Raw genomic sequence first — 20,158 nt, 5'->3', positions numbered from 1 at the left:
AGTACTAGAAAAGGAGGACATTAGACATCTGAAAAAAGTAGACTTCAAAAAAAGAAGGGTGAAGATAATCTGTAGGAGATCTATCAATAAGTGAAAGAGAATATGTTAAGTATATAATAACAGACTATCCTAGTACAGAAGAAAAATATAAAACACAAGTGACCTTAAAGCTCCTGATACAGCCATAAGGACATAAAGATCATAAAGGGGTTTTACAGAACGTGAGAAAAGGATCATATGACTAATGAAAAAGGCGTGAAATAATAGGAGCCTATGAGGATAGAATAAATAGATAGAATAATAAAGCTGAGTTAAAGCCAAAGGATATAAAAGACAATGGTAAGAGTCTATAAATACGTTAGAAGTGAAAGAAAACAAAGGAAAACAGTCCTAGTTCAAAGCAGATAACGAGAAAGGGGCAATTAGGAAGATGTAACAGAACAGTTTTAGCTTTGATTGCTGGAAAAGGATTGGAATAAGTGATTAAAAATTGCTTAATAAAAATGTGTTTTAGTTTACTAAGGCTTTCATTTACATTTTATTACAAACCAGGATGAAAAAATGACTCAATTTGGTCTCTAAATATATGCTGTGTTTAGTTGGAAAGATGCACGCAAAGAATAGTTAGCAGTGAGTCTTGATATGTAAGCTATTTCAGATTGGATCCTACAGGGTTCAGTTCTAGGCCAGGTAATGTTGAATATTTTCATTGTATCTTGGTTAGTGGAAGTAGGCATAAATAGTGATCATGACACCAAGTAGTTGGGGGGATGAAGTAGTTCAGAGGATGAAAATAAACGTCAGAATGATGCTGATAAATTCAAACGAGCATGCAAGCATCAACAAGGTGAGTTTTAATTAAGTACAAAATTCTGTAGACTAACAGAAACAAAGGCATAAATATAAAATGAAGAATGAAAACCCAGACCATGGTACAGCAGCAAGAACCCTCACAGTTATAATGAACTAGTCAATGTTATGGCGTTGTATGCACTATTCTTTTGTGTGTATTCTTATGCATATGTGGTTTTGTGTGTATGTGCAGAAATAAATTCTGATTAAATAATTTATTTGCATTTATGCAAGCACAGAGCCTTGAGAGGTTGCAGACAGGGTTAGTGGGGGTATTAAAAATTGTTGAATTAAGTAGTACAAAAAATTGAACTGAAGTAATTGATTTGTAATGATAATAGATATTTACAGAGCCTTTAAAACTGCATTAGCAGTTACACAAATCTTTTCATATTTCCTTGTCAGATTATCATTTTCAAGTGTATCATGGTAATAAAAAAGAGATTAAATTGGAAAAAAAAGTATTTCATTATCTAGTGATGTTCCGTCTAATATTTGTTCTGTATTATGTTAGGCTGAGTGTTGCAGGTTAGGACTGAAGTACACTGATAAAGCTCTGGAGCCTAAAATTACTTTCATCTGTTCATGCTTAGTCTATTCTGGTTATTTTTCTAATCATTACATTGTCAGAAGTACACTGATTTAAATGTTAAACTTTATAGTAAGTGAATTAGTGACCTACTGCCTTTTATCAGGTAAAAAATCTGCATATTACTATAGCCATAATATTACAGACTTTCCACCTCAGATATATCCAGAATAACAAACTCACTCAGGCTCAGATAGTAGCATCATCATTACTGCTGCTATCAGTAATAGACATCGTATAAGAATTTAAGCAATAATATATAAATATATCAGTTTAATAGAGTCAACTTTTACTGGAAGTATTTTACGCTATATTATTTCTCAGTCAAATGTTATGCGCAAGTATAAAATTTTGGAAATAATTGATTTATATGGAAAAATAAAACTATTATTCTAAGGAATGCCAATTTACAATCTCCACTGATTTGGAAAATCTACATAATGAACTGGCCTTAAAATGAGGCACCAGATTCTCCCAGAGTATAATATATTTCATTCTAACAACACAACAGCCTTGAATTTTCCAAACTTTGTGTTACTTCCTAACATATATTTTAAATACAACAGTCAATATAATAAACACCTGTATGAATTTTATTGCTTTAATAAGCATTTTTGCCTGTGTCTTGTATATAAACTGACAGTTCTCATTCTGTAGTGGGCCTACTTTGCTCCCAGTCTCTCAGGAAGAGGAGGAGGCAGAGAGGTGAGAATAAAATAAAAATCGTACTAACTTATATCCCAATGAAAATGTTACATTTCCATTTCTAGACGGAAGCATTCATTTTAAAATGTGTTTTTAAAGTTGTAAGTTGAAAACTTCTGAGTACTGGGAATTTTATAAATTACACAGATTGCTCTGGTAAAATCTATTTGAAATACGCTCATTTACTAATTGCCCTTTGTTTTAAATAACATTAATTATCTACATTTAAAAATACACTGTGAGATTTTACAATACTCAGAAGATTCTTGCACATTCTTCTTAACTAATAATTTCGCGTTGTACTGGTTCTTTAGACGTTTATTACTCTTTAAATCTTCAGTATGGCCTCTGTTAACAGGCAGTATGATATCTTCTGTTGGACAAATTAAACTACAAATGTTCAGCTCAGAGGCATGGTTCCAAAGCATGGAGAGGTTAAAATGCTGTGACATGGATCACTAGTTTACAGTCTGATTTACTGGGAACAGCAGGTGGCTAGCAATCAATCCCATGCAGTGGTGTCCCTGAAGGGTATGATCATTTTTGAGAGTAGCATTTAATTTTCAAAAGAAAATAATTGTATAAATTGTTATTTTTACACACAAGTGTGTATGAAGAATTTTAATTAGTGAAGTAATACTTTTTTGCAGGTATGCATTCATACTTGAAATCTGAAGTTAGAAAGAAAAATCCCTATTTCTCATAAAGTTTGCCACAAATATTACATTTATAAATAGCTTAAATAATATTTATTATTTTAAGGAAATACTGACAACATTGAAGGAACTTACATCCCTATTATTCCAGATATCTTAACACATGTAAACTCACTAATCACCTATTTCTTGATTATTTCCTTTTCAACATAGCATTTTGGAACTCAGTAGAATTCGACAGAGACTCTTGTGTTGCGCAGAGTACCTTATGGGTGTCTATAGGGTTCAGGTCGGTGCCATACCAGCACAGGTCTAGAACTGGAAGCAGTGTAGCGGTGTCAATGGGAATCTTCCCTCAGGATAATTACTGCTGCTTCTCAGTGTGGATGAGTATGTCTGCGTGATGCTTCTCCGTGGAACAGGAGTAGTCCAACCAGTGGACAGTGGGGTGACACAATGAAGGACTGCGGCACTCTGTGGTCCAAGCCTCTTCGATTCAGTCCCTAATAACCACTTTGCGTTTGCCAGTGGTTAGGTGCCCGGAAGCAGGAGTGTGATGTTGAGAATGCAGATTTCTTGAAAGGCTTAGTGCCGACTTGAATACCGCAGTCGTATTGCTCTCCGCTGTGTACACGTGCCAGGTATTTACAGAATTGACCCAGCAGTGAAGGGATTGTAGGCCCTGAGCGAAGAGCAAAGGAGATGACTTCAGACACTTTTAGGAACTAGGCTCTGAGGTTGCTAATGAGGCATTGTTTTGGGTGGGGAAAGTGACTTGCAATTTTTTAAGATTCAGTGGGCATTTCATAGATTCAGGGTTTAAAGGAGTGGACAGTGAGGTGGATTGAGAACTGGCTGAAGGGCAGAGCTCAGAAGGTCGTCATCAGTGGCGTCGAGTCCAGTTGGAGGCCTGTGGCTAGTGGCGTCCCCCAGGGCTCAGTCTGGGTCGCATCCTGTTCAGCCTTTTCATCAGTGACCTGGATGAGGGGATGGAGTACCTCCTCAGCAAGTTTGCTGATGATACCAAGCTGGGAGGAGTGACTGACACACCAGAGGGCTGTGCTGCCATTCAGAGAGCCCTTGAGAGGCTGGAGAGTTGGTCGGAGAGGAACCTGCTGAGGTTCAACATGGGCAAGTGCAGGGTCCTGCACCTGGGGAAGAATAACCCTAGGCACGAGTACAGGTTGGGGGCTGACCTTGTGGAGAGGAGGTCTGCCAAGAAGGACCTGGGAGTGCTGGTGGATGACTGACTGACCACGAGCCAGCAATGTGCCCTTGTGACCAAGAAGCCCGATGGTATTGTGGGGTGCATTTGGAAGACTGTTGCCAGGAGGTGGAGGGAGGTGATCCTGCCCCTCTCCTCAGCCCTGGTGAGGCCTCATCTCAAGTCCTGTGTCCAGTTCTGGGCTCCGCAGTACAAGAGAGACCTGGAGCTACTGGAGAGAGTCCAGCATAGGGCTAAGGAGATGATCAGAGGTCTGGAGCACCTGCCCGCTGAGGAACGGCTGCGAGAGCTGGGCCTCTTCAGGCTGGGGAAGAGAAGACTGAGGGGGGATCTTATCAATGTGCATAAGTACCAGAAGGGCGGATGTCAAGGGGACGGGGACAAACTCTTTTCAGTTGTCCCATGTGACAGGACAAGAGGCAATGGGCAGAAATTGAAGCACAGGAAGTTCCACCTGAGCGTGAGGGGGAATTTCTTCCCTGTGAGAGTGACGTAGCCCTGGCACAGGTTGCCCAGAGAGGTTGTGGAGTCTCCTTCTGTGGAGATCTTGAAGGCCCGCCTGGATGCAACCCTGTCTACCATGCTGTAGGTGACCCTGCTTGAGCAGGGAGGTTGGACTAGATGATCTCCAGAGGTCTCTTCCAACTTTACCGATTCTGTGATAAAGCCAGAAAGAACTGGTGGATCATCTAGTCTCCCTTCCTGTAAATGGCAGGCTTCTGTATTTCTTTTGTTTTCCTGTGCTAAGCTCAAAAGATTGATTGATTTAAAGCCTATCATATAGATTAAGGCTTGACTGAAAGCATCAAGTGATTAAAACAAGCAACCCCCCCCCTCCTTTGATAATTTATTTCAGTGATTACTCATCATTGCTTGCAAATAAAAGTACTTATTTACACTTTGAATATGTCTAGCATTGACTTCAGCTATTGGCTTTTTTCATGTCTTTGCTGGGTTAAAAAAATCTTCAGTGCATTTTACGCTCTCTTTTTTGATACATTCAAAAAAGTGAGTGCTTTAACTTTCACAGTATGGTATTTTTTGAAGACAAAAAATATTTTAATTCCTATCAATTTCATATGATTTAAAATAAGATCAGTAAAATAAGGCCTGATGCAATATTCTGGGTTTCTCAAATGTCTTGGTGCTAACTTGAATTATTTCATGCCTACTGTAAACAGAAGTAAACTTATATCTGTGTTTCCATGTACTATTTCCTTGATACTCCATCAATACATAAAATGTGAGAGATACACAGATTTGTATGTCAGTAAGCTTTTAGGACTCTGAGCTGCAAGTAATCTGTATCTGCTGATTTAGTGCTCATCCTTTGTAGAAGTTTAACATATTCCTTTAAGTAGAAAGTACTTCATTCACTTGTGCCATAGGCAAATCATTCTGCTTTTTTTTAAATAGAGGGATTGAATGAATCCATCATACTGGTATAGTTTCATTTTTCTGTCTGGATTGCCTGTTTCATGGCATGTATTTATTTTATTCCTAGTAATTATTTTATGTATACATTTTTTTTAAAAGAGGAGTCTTTTGTCTTAGTATCTTTCCCCTTCCCTCTGTAGCTGCTTGGTCAACTCATACTTTATAAGCTGTTTTTTTCCATATTTGATATATTACTTGTACTGATACGTTCTGTTTTACTCGTGTATTGCTTTTTTAATTCATATTTTCTGCTTTTGCTTGGTCATCGAACTAGAGTAGGCTCTTAGCTATAGTTGTTTTCTGTGCTGTTTTATGCAGATAGATACTTTACCTGGAGAACAGGGATTATTCGTTCACTACTTTTTTGCAGTTTTCTTAGAACATGCTTAGTGCTATGTGTTTCATAAGGAGAGTTGCAGATTGGCTGCAAGTTTATAGGCCTCTGGGGATCTTTCCAATTGTGGGGAATGTTATAAATGCAGACGATAAAATTGCAGAGTGTGTTTATGTAAATTATTATGTATTATATATGCTTTTGAATACATATAATGTATTCAAAAAGATTTTTTATTTTTCTCTATGAAAAAAGTCTGTAAGCAGGCAGGGCCGGGCTGGAGACCAGCACTGCTACCGTGCAACTGCGGCAGGGCCTGGGGGGCCCAGGCTGAGCTGAAATGGAGCCCTTGGGCCCCTGGGCACATGGGCTTGGCCCGGTGATGCTGGCCAAGGACGTTAAAGCTTGTCAGTGCACTCAGGGTCCTGACAATTTCCACCTTTGCTTTAGATTATTTAGGTGGCAAACAACATATTTCCTTTTACGTTTTGGGCTTTTTTATCAGATAAAGGGTTGTATGGCTTCTTGGTGTGTTTTAAGCACTCTGAGATGAATCTGTGGAAATACCAAGTAATTTATCAGTTTGCAGTTACATTAAGGAAAAGAGGAAGGTCACTGCAGATAAATGTGAGCAATCTAAGCAGTTCTAAAATAAAAATCTCTTTTGTGATAAATTCAGTAGAACCAGAGGGAGACTAGACGCTTGAGATAAATAAAAAAGTTGTTGCACAAAATGTACCCATGCAAAAAAAAATAATCATAAGGTAGAAACTAGAGATGGTTCTGTGAATAATCTGCATAGATTCTTTGACAGCAATTATATTTAAATGATGGAATATGAGTAGACTTTGACAGACTGCAGTATGTCCCTTCATGAAGAAGGAAGTTGATATATTTTCAGAGGCAAAAAAGAGGAAATTGGAAGGAGGAATTCTCAGAAAAAGATCACATGTAGTTTGAATCCATCTGCTTAAAGTCTATCCTCTTACTTCCTAATGATGACTTCTTTAAAGGTGTTTTCAGGACTTGCACTTATCACTTTAAAAAAGAAAATAATACAACTGACTGAGATCTAATATGACAGCATTTTGAATTTTTAGTCTAATATTAAGAAAAAACTTTTTTAAGATCTATTTTGCCTTTGGATGGATTGCTCAAATATGAGCAGCTGGAGTGGCAGATAGAGAAACTTTCATATTTGTATAAGTACTTTGTCTAGTAAAGCCTGTGGGGTCCATGATGTTGCTACAGAGTGGGAATAATTTGACTTATATTTTAAACTTTATCTCCAGCCAGACTTTCATGCCAGTTTCCTTTTGTGCTGTACAGAAAATATAATTAGAAGTCTTCTACCGTTTTGAATATTGCACACCTGTCTGTGCTTTTCGTTTGAACTACTATAGTTACATAAAGTTCTAAGGAATAAGGAAAGAAGCTAGGTGCTAGGTGCGGGTTAGCTGCAAGGAGAAGTATCCTTCCTTTCCTACCTCCTGTGCTTTCCAGTGTGTACAATGTGAATCTGACAATACTGAAATCAACTTGTAGCCCAGAAAATACGAGTTTTGTCTCAATACTAGTAAAGGGCCAGAGGCTTGGTATTGATCTGATAGGGCATGGTCCAAAGACTCTTCTGGGATATCTTGGCTTGAGCTAGGTTTAGCTTGTTTGAGCTCAGATAAGTGTCTGCTGATCAAGTGACTGTTGCCTGACCTGTTTCAGCGTAACCTCTGTGACTGTCCTATATAATAAAGGTTTGATCACATTGGGCAGTCACTGCATACTACGCTGCATATTGGCCCTTTATGTTAATTGGGGCTGAGGCAGGCTGGGAACCAGTGAGAAGAGAACAGGCCATGTGAGGAAAAAATAAAAATAGCCCTGAGGAGAGTCAAGGTTGAGGAGAGGGAACTTCATCATAAACATCTTCCCAGAGATGACTGCAGGCTAATGACGGTTCACCGTAAACTTCCCCTGTGTGTTTGGGGAAGACAAAAGCATTGATCTTAGGACCCATGTGGACACTGGAAGGGTGAGCATAACATGAGAGGAAAGGGCTAGATACTAGAAAGGTTTTTGCACTAGCAGTGCTATTATTAGTGAGGCATCTTCCATATTAATTAGAAAATTTGGTCTATTAGGCAGTTAAAATATTAATTGGACTAACACTAAATTCTTGGCTACATATATAGGATTTTTCCTTTTGCTCCAACAAGATTGTACAACAAATGTAACAATATGTATAATTCGACTGCATATATGTTCTGTTGAACATCCAGGTGTAGTAACAGGCACAATGGTTTGTTGTTCGGTTCACTTATTAATAATTTCCAGAAAGAAGAAGTTTCCCTCGCCTATCCAGACAATAGACTTGTAAGTGTAATTCTTCTCTATACAGATTAAAAAAAAAAAGGGGGGGGGGGGAGATAACTGGTTCTAAAAATAGAAGATATCAGCATTTTAAGAGAGCAAAACTATGTAGCATCTCACTGATAATTGTCTCAGGTAATCAGTTAGACTGTTACCCAAAGACGTAACTAGTCAGATACAAGTTACATTCAATTCAGTTGTATTTGGAATAGTTGTGAAAGTAGAGGAGAGAAATGTGTGGAATTTCAGGGAAAACACTCAGACACATTTATCCTTACATCTGTCCTGGGTCCTCAGGTCATCAGCTGAAGGCCCTCAGAGGGTTGGGGTTCTTGAAGCAGGCCATGTACCACAGCTTTACCTTAACACATGCAGGAGATAAAATCCTGTGGCAACCTGGTCTTTACCTGTCTGAGTCCCTTTGGGAGAAGCCTCACTTGCACACCCTGCCAGGCTCCACTGTTTGGGTAAGGGATGTGTCTTCTGAGCAGTGCATTCAACCCCTCCTGCCTCTGCTCCTTGCAGATTCTCTTGACTGTGGGCTGATCTCCTCAGTCATGCTGGGGGGCTGTGCAACTTGCAGGAGTGTATGTGGCAGCAAGACCCATATATTAACAACCAAACAGCCCCAGTGAAGCTGGTGCGTATTTGTGTTGATTCTGTGGTCTGCTCAGGAAAACTGAGTTGTAAGCTCAAAGTCACTTTGCATATGAGGTATTTATACTACATTTATGAATAATGACTCCTTCAAAACCCCTAACATTTATATGAAAAACAGCTACTTGTGATTCCAGTCCCTTAGACAACCAGGACAGCAGCAAATTATGTTTACTGCTTGTATCACAGACACCACTCTACTTGTCTCACAGAGTAACATTTCGGAGTACATGTGTTTGGGAGTCTCCTCTTCCTTTCATCATACTTCCATATTCTGTCAGTTCAACAGATTACTTGGAAAATCTTTGACACATGAACATTTGGATTTATAAGTTGCAATCTAGCTCTGAAGTCTGAAAATATTTCTTAATCTTGGCACTTTTCGGCATTTCACATCCACAGGGCTATAAACTTTCATTAATCATCAGTCAAACCTTTATCCAATTCTTAATGACCATGCAGTGATTTCTCATAGACTTTATATGGGAGTAACTTCACTTCAAAATTGAACTGTTCTAACTAACACTGCAAAGCCACCACAAGGGCTTTCATATATTTCCACTCTGATGTTTTTAAAACAAATACATTTTTTCAGTCTTCCAGATAACATGCTGAACTTGACAGAAAAAAAGTCTTAGAGTGAATTATTTTTATACCTCTAGCTGAATAACTCAAAAATTAATTGATTGTTAAAGAACTTTTCATAAAGACAAAAGATCAAGGTGAGATGATGTAAAATAATTATGTTTTTCTCTCCTTCCAAACATTGGCCTTTTTAACTTTCTGTTTGTTTTATAAATCAGAAACAAATGATTATAGTTTTTACATAAACCTTAATTCAGTTCTAAATAGCTAGTTAAGTTAAATAAGAATGGTGATGTGCTGTTTTAAAAATTGAAAGTAGCTTTTTGTCAAGCATTTGGTTGCAGATCTGAGACATGGAAACGAGAATCAAGGCTGTATCTAGCTTAAACCTTGTCAGCATCCTAATTCCAAATGAAATAAAATGCTTAGTTCTACTACTGATAGGTTTACAGGAGACTAGCCTTAGGATCTTAGATCTTTCACTTTCTTGTGCCTTTGTAACCACTTAAAACTTGACATATTACTCAAAGTGCTAATAAAACTTTGTATTCTGGAGACTTCTCCTTTGCTTTCCTCTTCATATTTAAATTTGAGAAAGGTACAGATTTATGGAGAAGAGTCTTTCTTCTCTCCTTCTCCAAGACTGAATGAGAAGTATTTTGTTTTTCCTCTGAAAGATTTGCTGTGTAATTCCTCATGATTGGACACTGAGCTGTGGCGATGCAGAAGATGATTAACTCAATTCCCTTCCTCTTTCAGTTTACTTATATGCTTTCTGTATCTCCAAGTTAATCTCTCTCTTGCTACATTGTTTTATGTTTGCATTGTTTGAAGACTCAACAGTGGAAATTTATCAACTGTATGTTTTGATTAAATAACTCTGCAATTACCTTGCAAGTTGTTTTGTTGTCTCAAGCCAGTCCGTTATCTCATCTATGCAGATAACTAGCTGGGGAGCTCCTGAATCACCAAAGGAATTAAACTCAAGTGTTCTGGATGCTCACACTGAAGCAGCCCTGATACCCAGGTGCACCACCGTTACAGCTTGAGTTTCATACATATAATGCACTTGTTACTTGAGTATTTGTATTAGAAATATTTTCACAAAAGAACAATTTATAGAGAATTATCCATCTTGCTGACCTCTTCAAAGAAAACTAGAAATATCCATTAGCGTGTAGCATGTATTTGATATCTTTGACATCTTTGATATCTCGAGTTTTTGGTTTAGACAATGGATTTTGTAAGAGGTAACGACGGGGGTGAGGGAGCAGGAGGGCTGTCTGTTTGACAATATGTGTCACAGTGTCCTTGCTCTGAAATGATGTAATATAATTTAGATAGGAAACATTTTTCAGATAAGTGGTGGAAAAAAAAGGTCAGTACCCTCAAGTTGTCCTGCAATAGACATTCACATTTTTAATGACTATTATTAAGGCCCATTAATCTCATTACCAGACTTAGAAACTTAAAGGACAATGATGAGCCTAGTCATACAAAAAAATTATTTGTATAGTAGGTGACCATAAGGTGAATGATTTGGTGAGTGTCTAAATCCCAGTATTTTCACACTGAGCAATCTTACTGCCTGTGTTGTTGAAACAAGAGTGGTATGATAACTTGATCACTAAATCATTCAGGCTCTTTTCAAAATGAGCAATGTTTAAGTAGTCAATCAATTTCACCTTTATTTTCTGAATGTGAATCTATTTTTTTCTGATTGAAAAGAGCTGGAAGAGAAGTATTTTCTGCCTCATAAAACTGTAAGACTTGAAATCCTTTCCCCATTCTTGCCCAGAAAAGAAGATTGAAATCTATCAAGGTTCCTGCAGAAGGACAGCAATGCAATGATTTTGTGGGTTAAAACATTCATTTGGAAGACCTATCTTGAAGTTCTGTGTATGAATTTGTTAAATCAGAGAGTTGAATCCTGGTCTTGTGTCCACAGATGAGTGCCCTTACATCTACCTTGTGGGATAGGTTTTTTTTTTTACAATAGTGTTCCTAGTGAATCTTGTGACAACAAGTTTTATCGGTTCAAGGCAATCATGGAAGAAAAGACAGTGGAAATCTTGGCCAATGAGAATGTATTGTACATAAGTACAGCAAACAGAGTAAACTACGTATGGTTGATACCTCACATTGGTGAGTAATATGCCTGCTCCCTAACTTACCCAAATCAAGTAAATCACTAGTCAGGTGCTATTCTCTTGGATGGGAGAGAGGTGATCTTGAGGGGTGGGTTTCTTCTTTTAAGGGGCAGGAGGTTGGTGTCTCTTACAGCAGTTGTACCATGCTACATAAGTGTTAACCCCTCACTACCTTCTAAGTGTGCATGGCCACTGCCTGAAAGGCTTCATCAAAATACATTGATACCTTGTTCTCTTTTTCTGTCAAAACTTTTAGTATCAACTGCTGTTTTATTTCAACAAGAGAATACTACCTGCTCCATAACCTATATGGGAAGCAGAGAGAGTCTACACAGCTGCAGCCAGCATGAAAACAAGCTTTTAAGAAACTATAGTGCCCATGGGTAGGGAAGGCCTAATGCTAAGATGTTGCCTGCGTTAGCTTAAGCAGGCCTGTTGCAAGGGTTTGATAGTATTAGAACTGGTTTCAGCAGTGGCTGCAGCTGGTACATCAACCTCAAATTACTTTCCTGATCAATTCCATTTCTATGAACCTCCTGGGTTTTGAGAGAGTATAGGAACTGTATGCTTAACAAGAAAGTTCTGTGTGAAATAGTATTTTTACAGAAAAAGACCTTTTTGATTTGGATATTTTCCTGACCATCTTTAATGTCTAAATTGATGCTTGTACTAGAGTGGTTTGTATGCTTCTTGTTTGGTACTAATCTTGCTTCTAAGTTAGAATGCACATGCTTTGCAAATTAATTTTACTAAAAGAATACCTGATTCTCTGTCGCTGATTTCTGCTCCAAACAGAAGAGTTACACACAAAGCTTAAACTCTGCTACCATTCCATACAGATTTAGATAATAAAATAGAAGAATTGGACACTGAAATACAGTCAGGGCTGCCTGTTCTGACTCCTTTTCTTCTCTTTCTTCTCATACACCTATTTTGTAGTGTCTTCCTTGAAATTATTACTTATTTGTTCAGTGATGTGGTTGTGAGTTTAACAGGTCCTTTGTGATCTGGCTGCTCTTTTGTCTCTCTGTGTGTTCATACCATGTCTAAATTACTTCTTATATTTGTGTATTATACACTATATTTTATCTGACTAAGCCAGAATAAGCTTCTGAGCCACTTGGCAATCATAGCAGATAAGTAATGTATGAAAAAGAAAACAGCAATGTGAATGGAGAACAGATTTTAAATAGTTTGGCCAGTATGTCTGTAAGAATAAGAAATAATGTGCAAAATTTGTACTAAATCAGGTGTTTTTGTTTTACAGACTGTCTCTTCTAGCCTTCAGTTCTTTGTCCTCTGGTTTTAAAGAAAGAGACAGTTCTTTCTGGTTTCATTTTGTTGGTAAGAACTACAGTTGTAGAAGATGTCTGCTAATCAAGTTAGTTTTATACATGCACATAATTTGACAAGGCAGGGATTTTTGAACTACCTGCGTTTGTATTGTTAAAAATACAGCTAGCTCTCAGTGTGCATTTCAAGTATTGAAGTAGGAGATACATTTTCTCTTGAGACATACCATAAAATGCTAAGATATGCACTATGCCATTAAAAAACAAACAAACCTACTCTGGAATCCCACTTTGCAGCGTGAGATGGCACTTATGCATTGGGTTTTTGAGTGAGAATAAAATACTAATTGACTTCACTCTAACAGATTGAACATAATGCACAGTATTTTCTGAAAATTACTTCCTAAATTGTACAGAAAAGAAGGGAGTGGAGGCACGATCATGATTTGCAAGAAGAGTAAGCTTTGGTTTCTCAAAAAAATTTAACACCTTATTTCTCCTGTATCCAATGATTTAGCTGCAATCTCAAAGCAAAGAAGCCACCAAGATGGGAACTTGTCCACGTGCATAGTTTTTTACTTTCACTTCCAGTCTTGGTTAGAAACAACTGAAACAAGATGTATTATATCAGTAAGCATTTTTTTTCCTCCAAAATATGTTTTAAATTAAATAACAGACTACACATTAAATGTTGATTAAATGTTAATTAAATGTTAAATTAAATGTTGACTACACATAATGGTGGAATACATTAAATCTCTGATTCAGAATCGGTGATCTTGAGATTCTCTATGAACATGAGTTTATGGAAGACAGCTGCAGAGAGGAAGCCTATTGTCTGATGACTTAAATTTGCTATGCAAGATTCTGTACAGTTTGGGAGGGGAGCTATATCTTTCAAAGTATAAAAAAAAAGATGAGACAACTGCATTTAGTTTATGGATAGATGTTCTATTTTCCTTGGAAATTTAGGAAAATATTCTAGTGGATGTACTTTAACTATGCTTAGAGCTATGGTTGGCACAGAAGAAGAGTGGACTGCCAATGCATTATGTTAATGGTGAACAGCTTTATAATTTGCTGAGAAGATAACTTGATATGAGAAAAGAGGTAGTTATATGAGCATATGAGAATAAGCATTTTCTGCCAGTTGCTATTACAAATTCTTCAGCTTGCAAACCTACTTTCTGGAACAATCCCATAGAAATCATGACTTATAAAGATCAGAGTTTTGGAAGTATGAATTTAGTTAGAACTCAGCTGATATCAGCATGTGCTTAATTAGAATGATCTTAAATATAACCCATAACTGTCAGGAATAAATGTGTTAACGAATAATTGACTTGATAGACAGACTTAACTAGATGTTAGCTATTTTAAAAATAAACTGCTTTTCTCCATGAGAGTATTTAAATGGCTAGGGCATGGTTTTCTCATGTCTTGCACTTTAACCTCTAATTTAATTTTCACATGTTTTTGTGATAGTTAAGGGGGAATTTTGTTATAGGCAGAATATATACTACTCAGTAGTTGCTAGGCAATGGGACATAAAATCTTATTGTTGTTTAAAGTGTTCAGTGAGACCATCTGCAGTAATAGGTTTATTCTCAAGTGTGCAAATATGCACTTGTTGCTTCTGTGTTACTTAAGAGTTCGTTACAGAGGTGAGGATTTAAAGTGAAATTTTGTCTTGCATCATTAGGTAATAGTATTATACAGAGAAATAATTGTACAGAAAAGTGCAACTAGTAAAATACTTTCCAAAAACTAAGTTTCCAATCTATAGTATGTTTCTTACCTTTGTAATAAGATATTATAACAGTTTAAGTCACTTTATGGCTGCTAGGCAGTGTGTTTCATGGCCAAATTCACAATGAAAATGGGGGAAGATTTCATATTTTCTGTGGTGCCTGCCATAAATACATGGCATAGCACTGTTCTAACAGCTTCTGCAATACAGAGCAATGTGCAAATGTAATCTAATAGCTAGCAACAACAATAATGGAACATGTAATAAAGCTAAGCAAAAAGGGGATTTAATGTGTTTGGCTTTTCCTTTCCTTTGTTTCCTTCCTTTCCTTCCTTTCCATGAAATTCTAGGTGTCAGTATTGCTTGTAACTCTATGAAATTTCCAGGGGTTTGGAAGAAACAAGCCCTCTGAGCCAAACAGCTGAATACCCAGGCAGTTAGATGCCCAGTTGCTAGCCTGGTAGGATGGTAGTACCAGGCCAGCCAACTGGTGTAACAGCTAGGGGGTTGACCGGCGGCTTCTTTGCCTTTAATTTACCAGAATGCCTTGGTTTTGCCAGAATGAAAATCTTCCTGTATAACTTACTAATTGGCAAAATTTTATCTCACAAATACTAATTTGATATTAGAATTATTTGATATTACAATGCTTTTTCATCTTCCTTCTGGCTCAAGGAATTCTTCAATTCTTCTTGGAGTCTGGTACAGTAGCAATATGAGTGCTAGAAATTGTACATATATGAATACACATACATGCATATAGAAACTGCCTGTCTGTATGCATACCATCTTGTGTGGAGGATGATGAAGTTAGTTCACAGTTTTGGGTTCCCACCCCTTTATGTGAAATAAGGATTGAACTGGCAGGTTCAGTTTCCTGGATGAGTGCTATACTTCTCAATTAGCAATCTGAAAAAAAGCCCAGGAGATACCTTAACTGGTGTTTCTGATTATGTTTTGTATAGTTTGTGCTAGGAACAGTCTTACTGGCTTTAGCCCAGTGGAGGACTTGCACAGAATATCTCGATCTTGCTTTCCAGCTGGTTCAGAAACCATAATTCCTTGGAGTGGGATATTTACAATTGCATACAGAAATGACTGGAAATTCTATGGGGCTGAGAGGAGCGAAGTACCACAGAAGAGGAACGAGTACTTCCATGTCTGCTCTCTGGCTAAATATATTGAAGACACATCTTATTCAGCATATTATTTTTGATAGCACAGACTAAGGGAAGTAATTCTAGCTCTAATATATTAGTTTTATATTAGACAAGATATTATTCCATATAAACTATTTATTGATACTTGCATGTTTGCCTTCTTGGTTCTTAACCACATTTCTCCTCCACCCTCCTAACCCAGCTCAGGTATTCTAGAAATTGGGAAAAGGGAGATTTGTTCAGAAGCTTAGAAGGTTGCCTTTTGAGGGATCTTGGAAGGCATGTAGTAACTAAGGGGCTATTGCATTTCCAGGAGAATTAAAACAATATGATCATATGTTGGAGGAGGGACTCCCACCAAACAAAGCATGCAATTCCCCTGAGTAGGCTATCATAAGCAGAAATTGAATCTAGGAATTTGCATCTAAAAAGCATTCATTTTCACTGCCTGAGCTGACCAGCTGGCACTAATTACCTCCAAGCAAGGATTGAGCTCAAATTTAGATCCAGGTTCTATATGAGGACAAAGAACCAGAGAAGAAAAATCTGTGCTTCAGGCACTTGTCATTACTTTCTTGAATTTACATTACAGTATTTTATCTAGCTGTGCTATTGCCTAGTACTATCACAATATGATTCCAAACCATGAAACAAACATTAAGCCATAAAATAACTCCTGGAAAGTGTGTTTTGGAAAGAGTATATGCTGATATTAGCAATGCAGAGAACAAGGATTTAGAGGCCACTTGCCTGTCTAGTTAATGCACTCTATTACTCGTGCTAGAGAAAGGGCAAAAAATAATGCAGTAAGTTTCATTTGAAAAATGTTATTTAAAGAAACTGAATTGTTTAAAGCAATTAGTTGACACATGTTGAAGTAGAATACAGTCCAGATATTTTATTTAGGTGATGGTATTTTGATTTAGATTTTCTCTCTTAGTCTTGAGTTTATCACTTGTGTTTGTTAAAATTGTTATCATGTTCATCTACCTACCATGAACGTATTTGGAATTGTGAGTTTTCCGGTTTTGCCTGAAGCAGGAAGAAAATGCCTTTTGTAAGAGAACTCAGAGCAGATATTCCTACTTTAATAGGGGGTGCAGGGAGGAGGAACTGTCCCTTCCAAAAGACTATCTGCAGATATTTACTAGGTAAGATTGATTTTTAAAAGCTGGAGCTCCAAACTTGCAGTCTTCTAGTTTTCTTTTAGTTGCTGGTCATCTAGATGAGTTGGGGTGTATTGCTTTCCCTTTCTATTCGTTAGTTTCTTTGTTCATAAAATGGAGATAATGATACTGATAATGATATTATTGTACTTTGCAAAGCCACTTCTGAGGTTAGGTGAAATGTCTTGTGTAAAACCAAGGAACTATTAAAACAGATTTTATTCATTTTCTCACTTATGGAATGTCTGAATAGTTTTATGATCTGCTTCATTATAGGTTTTTTCTTTTTCAAAATAGAAGAGGAATCCATAATGTCTGAATATGAAATGGTATACTTGTTGGTTAGTAATTTATTCTAACAGGAAGAAATAAATAGAAGGACCTAGACAGGTATGCTGACATCCTGAAGATACGTCTACTCCTTCTGTTTTTAGTGAGAAAGATTTTCTTGGATAATTGACTTGATAGAAGCACTATTTATCAAAAGGTCATTCACGTTTTTTTGAACTATAACACCTCATCTAATAAAAAAAAAACCTAATGAACAAGTTTAGAAAAAAGACTAGTGTAATTGGAGCAATGTCCTGACAGTTAAAAAAAAAAGAAAAAAAAGTACTGTTCATATACCTGTAATAACAAATATTCATTAGTTATTAGTGGTGGAAAATGTCTTTTTCCAGTTGTCCCTTGGATTTAGGAAAATAGTTACTTTTGAAAAATAGATGTCTGTTTTGTTGTTTTAGGTGTTCTACATAACTTAAGCTCTCCTGTTCTTCATCTTGAACCTAAGAATCACAGGGGATGATCCTTTCCGTGGGGAACAGAGCAGTGCTCACTTCACCTGAGCTCTGAGCTGGATAGACATAAAGTCTTTTTAGCCTGAATGTTGTGTAGCTGCATCATGCCATTGCCATGCCTGACAAATAATGTGGCTGTGTGGTTTCTGGACCAGCGTTGATTTGTATCTGACCCCTTGGTCATGCAGGGTGAACAGTACCGTCTGTTTACACATGTCATGATGTACTTACTATTCATAGATGCATAAGAAGTCCCATTCACTGTCTTTATGAATTATGCATAGAGCATGTCAATGAATGAGTGTTAAAAAAAAAAAAAAAACAGTCCATACAAGACCTTTATCAAGTCTTTCTAATAATCTACTGATCTTCAGCCCTGATCAATTTATGTCTTTTATTAATAATTTTTATTTATTTGTTTTAATTCAGGCTTTCTGGAATGAATATACCTCCTCCAGTTATCAGCAACAAAAACTGGCTCAGACTACATTTTGTAACAGACAGCAATCACCGATACCGTGGATTCAGTGCTCACTACCAAGGTACATTTAAAGAATAATTTTTTGTTGTAATATTTTTGCTAAGAAAAAAAAAAAAAGGTTTTAAGTTGTAGAGGAACAGGAAGGGCCATTTTACATCAAGGAAAAAAGTCCTTATAAAGAGGTGGTTATACTTTCATAAATGATAAATTCAGCTGTGGGAACAGTTATGTCAAAGTACAGTGTATTGGAGTATAGATAGTTTATTATATAGTGTATATAAATACAGTTTAATTAAATTACAGCCAATACCTACTTCACGTGTACACTGTGCAAGTACTTAGCTTTTTAAAGGGTCCTAATATTCTGAAAGAAAATGCATAATAGATGCAGAAACCATGTTTTTATAATTAAAATACTTATTTGCCTCTATGGTTGTATAAATCATGTTTGTAAAACAGTGAGTAAGTTTCTATTTACCAGGGTAGTTTTATCACTGTTATCTCTTGCTACCTATCTCTGAATGCAGTGGCATATTAAGGGTTTAATTAACCTTGTTAAGATTCTTATCCACTGTTTTTATAAACAAGCATAATTTTGCATAAGAGTGAAAACATCTGAAGCATTAACTTGGGAATCTCACCGTTTGTAACAAGATCATTAAAATGATGAAGTGCTAATGAAAATTGAGCTTCATTAGTGTTTGGTAATACTATCTGCTTTTTCATAAGCATTACTGTTAATAATACTTCTCAATATCGATAGAGTAGTGAGTCTTCAGGGAACAGTAACCCTTTCTGTGGTTACAGTTTTCCATTTTTTCTGCTGAAATAGTTTTTTCACAGTATACCTACCAATGTGATTTAGTTTAGGTATTTCTTTTACATTTGTCTACACGGAACAAAGCACAGGGCTACTGTACATAAATGTTTGTAGGACCTGGCCCTCAATATGTTAATTTTAATCAGTTAATGTGCTAAAAATTACAACTGGCAAAAGATTAGGGCCAATTTTTATTATGTGACTGTGATCTTTTACAACAGCAAACTTTTTACAATTCTCTGTAATTACCTCAGATGAGATATTCCATACAAGAACAGAGCAGAATTTGACCCTATTTCAGCGAGTACGTATATCCATATATCAGACTTCCTGAGGTCATGGGTGCCCTGGAATGTATTTTCTGGGTGAATTTAGGTAAAAGGAGCCATTCTTCTGTAGCTGTAGGGCTTCTGCAACTTTTACAGAAGGCAGTGACTCATTTTTGTATAGCATCCTTCATACCAAAGGATATAAGCCCTATCATAAGCTAACCTCTTTACTGAAAACTGGCTAGCTTATGGGACTGTTAAAAGGTATGAAGTAGGAACTTGTCTGTTATATCATCCTACTCAGTGACTGAGGAACGATGGGATAATTATTTTGATGGTTTATTTGAAGTAACATGAGTTTTTGAGAAGTTTGTTTTTGAACTATACAGAAAAGGAAACCAAACTTTTTTTGCAAGTTAAACATATTAGTTGGTACATGTAAGAGGTTTGAATTCGTAGTGTTATCTCCTATTTCTCTTTACCAACTAAATCATGCACCTGGCTTTACATAAATTATATTAGGGCATTTTCTTCACAAGTTCTGAAGTTCATTTTATTATTTGTTTTGCTCATTGAATTTTTAATGGTATACCATCAAAAGTGTATTAAAATATACTATATGCTAAGTTCTGAAATGCTGCAGTAGTCCACCACACTTAAAATGATGAAAATCTTTTACAACAGTTTGAGAAAATTGATGTATAAAGACAGTAAATAGCTTCAACATGTAAAAACGTTGAATGTGCATATTCAAGCAGATATGATTGTTACAAGTTAACCCTGATATTAGAAACTGGAAAAATATAATGTCAGGTAAGAAGGAGAAGTGATTTTTGGATTAGTGGTACACTAAATGAGAAAGTGTG

General features: G+C 36.7%; 1 protein-coding gene across 3 annotated transcripts in view; it reads left to right on the top strand.

Annotated features, from left to right (window-relative positions):
• CSMD3 (CUB and Sushi multiple domains 3) overlaps nucleotides 1-20,158 on the top strand; it is a 683,676-nt gene that overhangs the window by 221,638 nt on the left and 441,880 nt on the right. For all 3 annotated transcript variants that reach the window (XM_062568389.1, XM_062568388.1, XM_062568387.1), the window contains exon 6: nucleotides 18,152-18,264. In XM_062568389.1, coding sequence (XP_062424373.1) covers nucleotides 18,152-18,264 — 113 coding nt within the window. The remainder of the gene's footprint in view (nucleotides 1-18,151; nucleotides 18,265-20,158) is intronic.

This window comes from Rhea pennata, chromosome 2 (assembly GCF_028389875.1).
Source record: "Rhea pennata isolate bPtePen1 chromosome 2, bPtePen1.pri, whole genome shotgun sequence".
NCBI lineage: Eukaryota > Metazoa > Chordata > Aves > Rheiformes > Rheidae > Rhea > Rhea pennata.
Note: the sequence above shows the minus strand (reverse complement) of the source record. Positions and strands in the feature narration are given on the sequence as shown.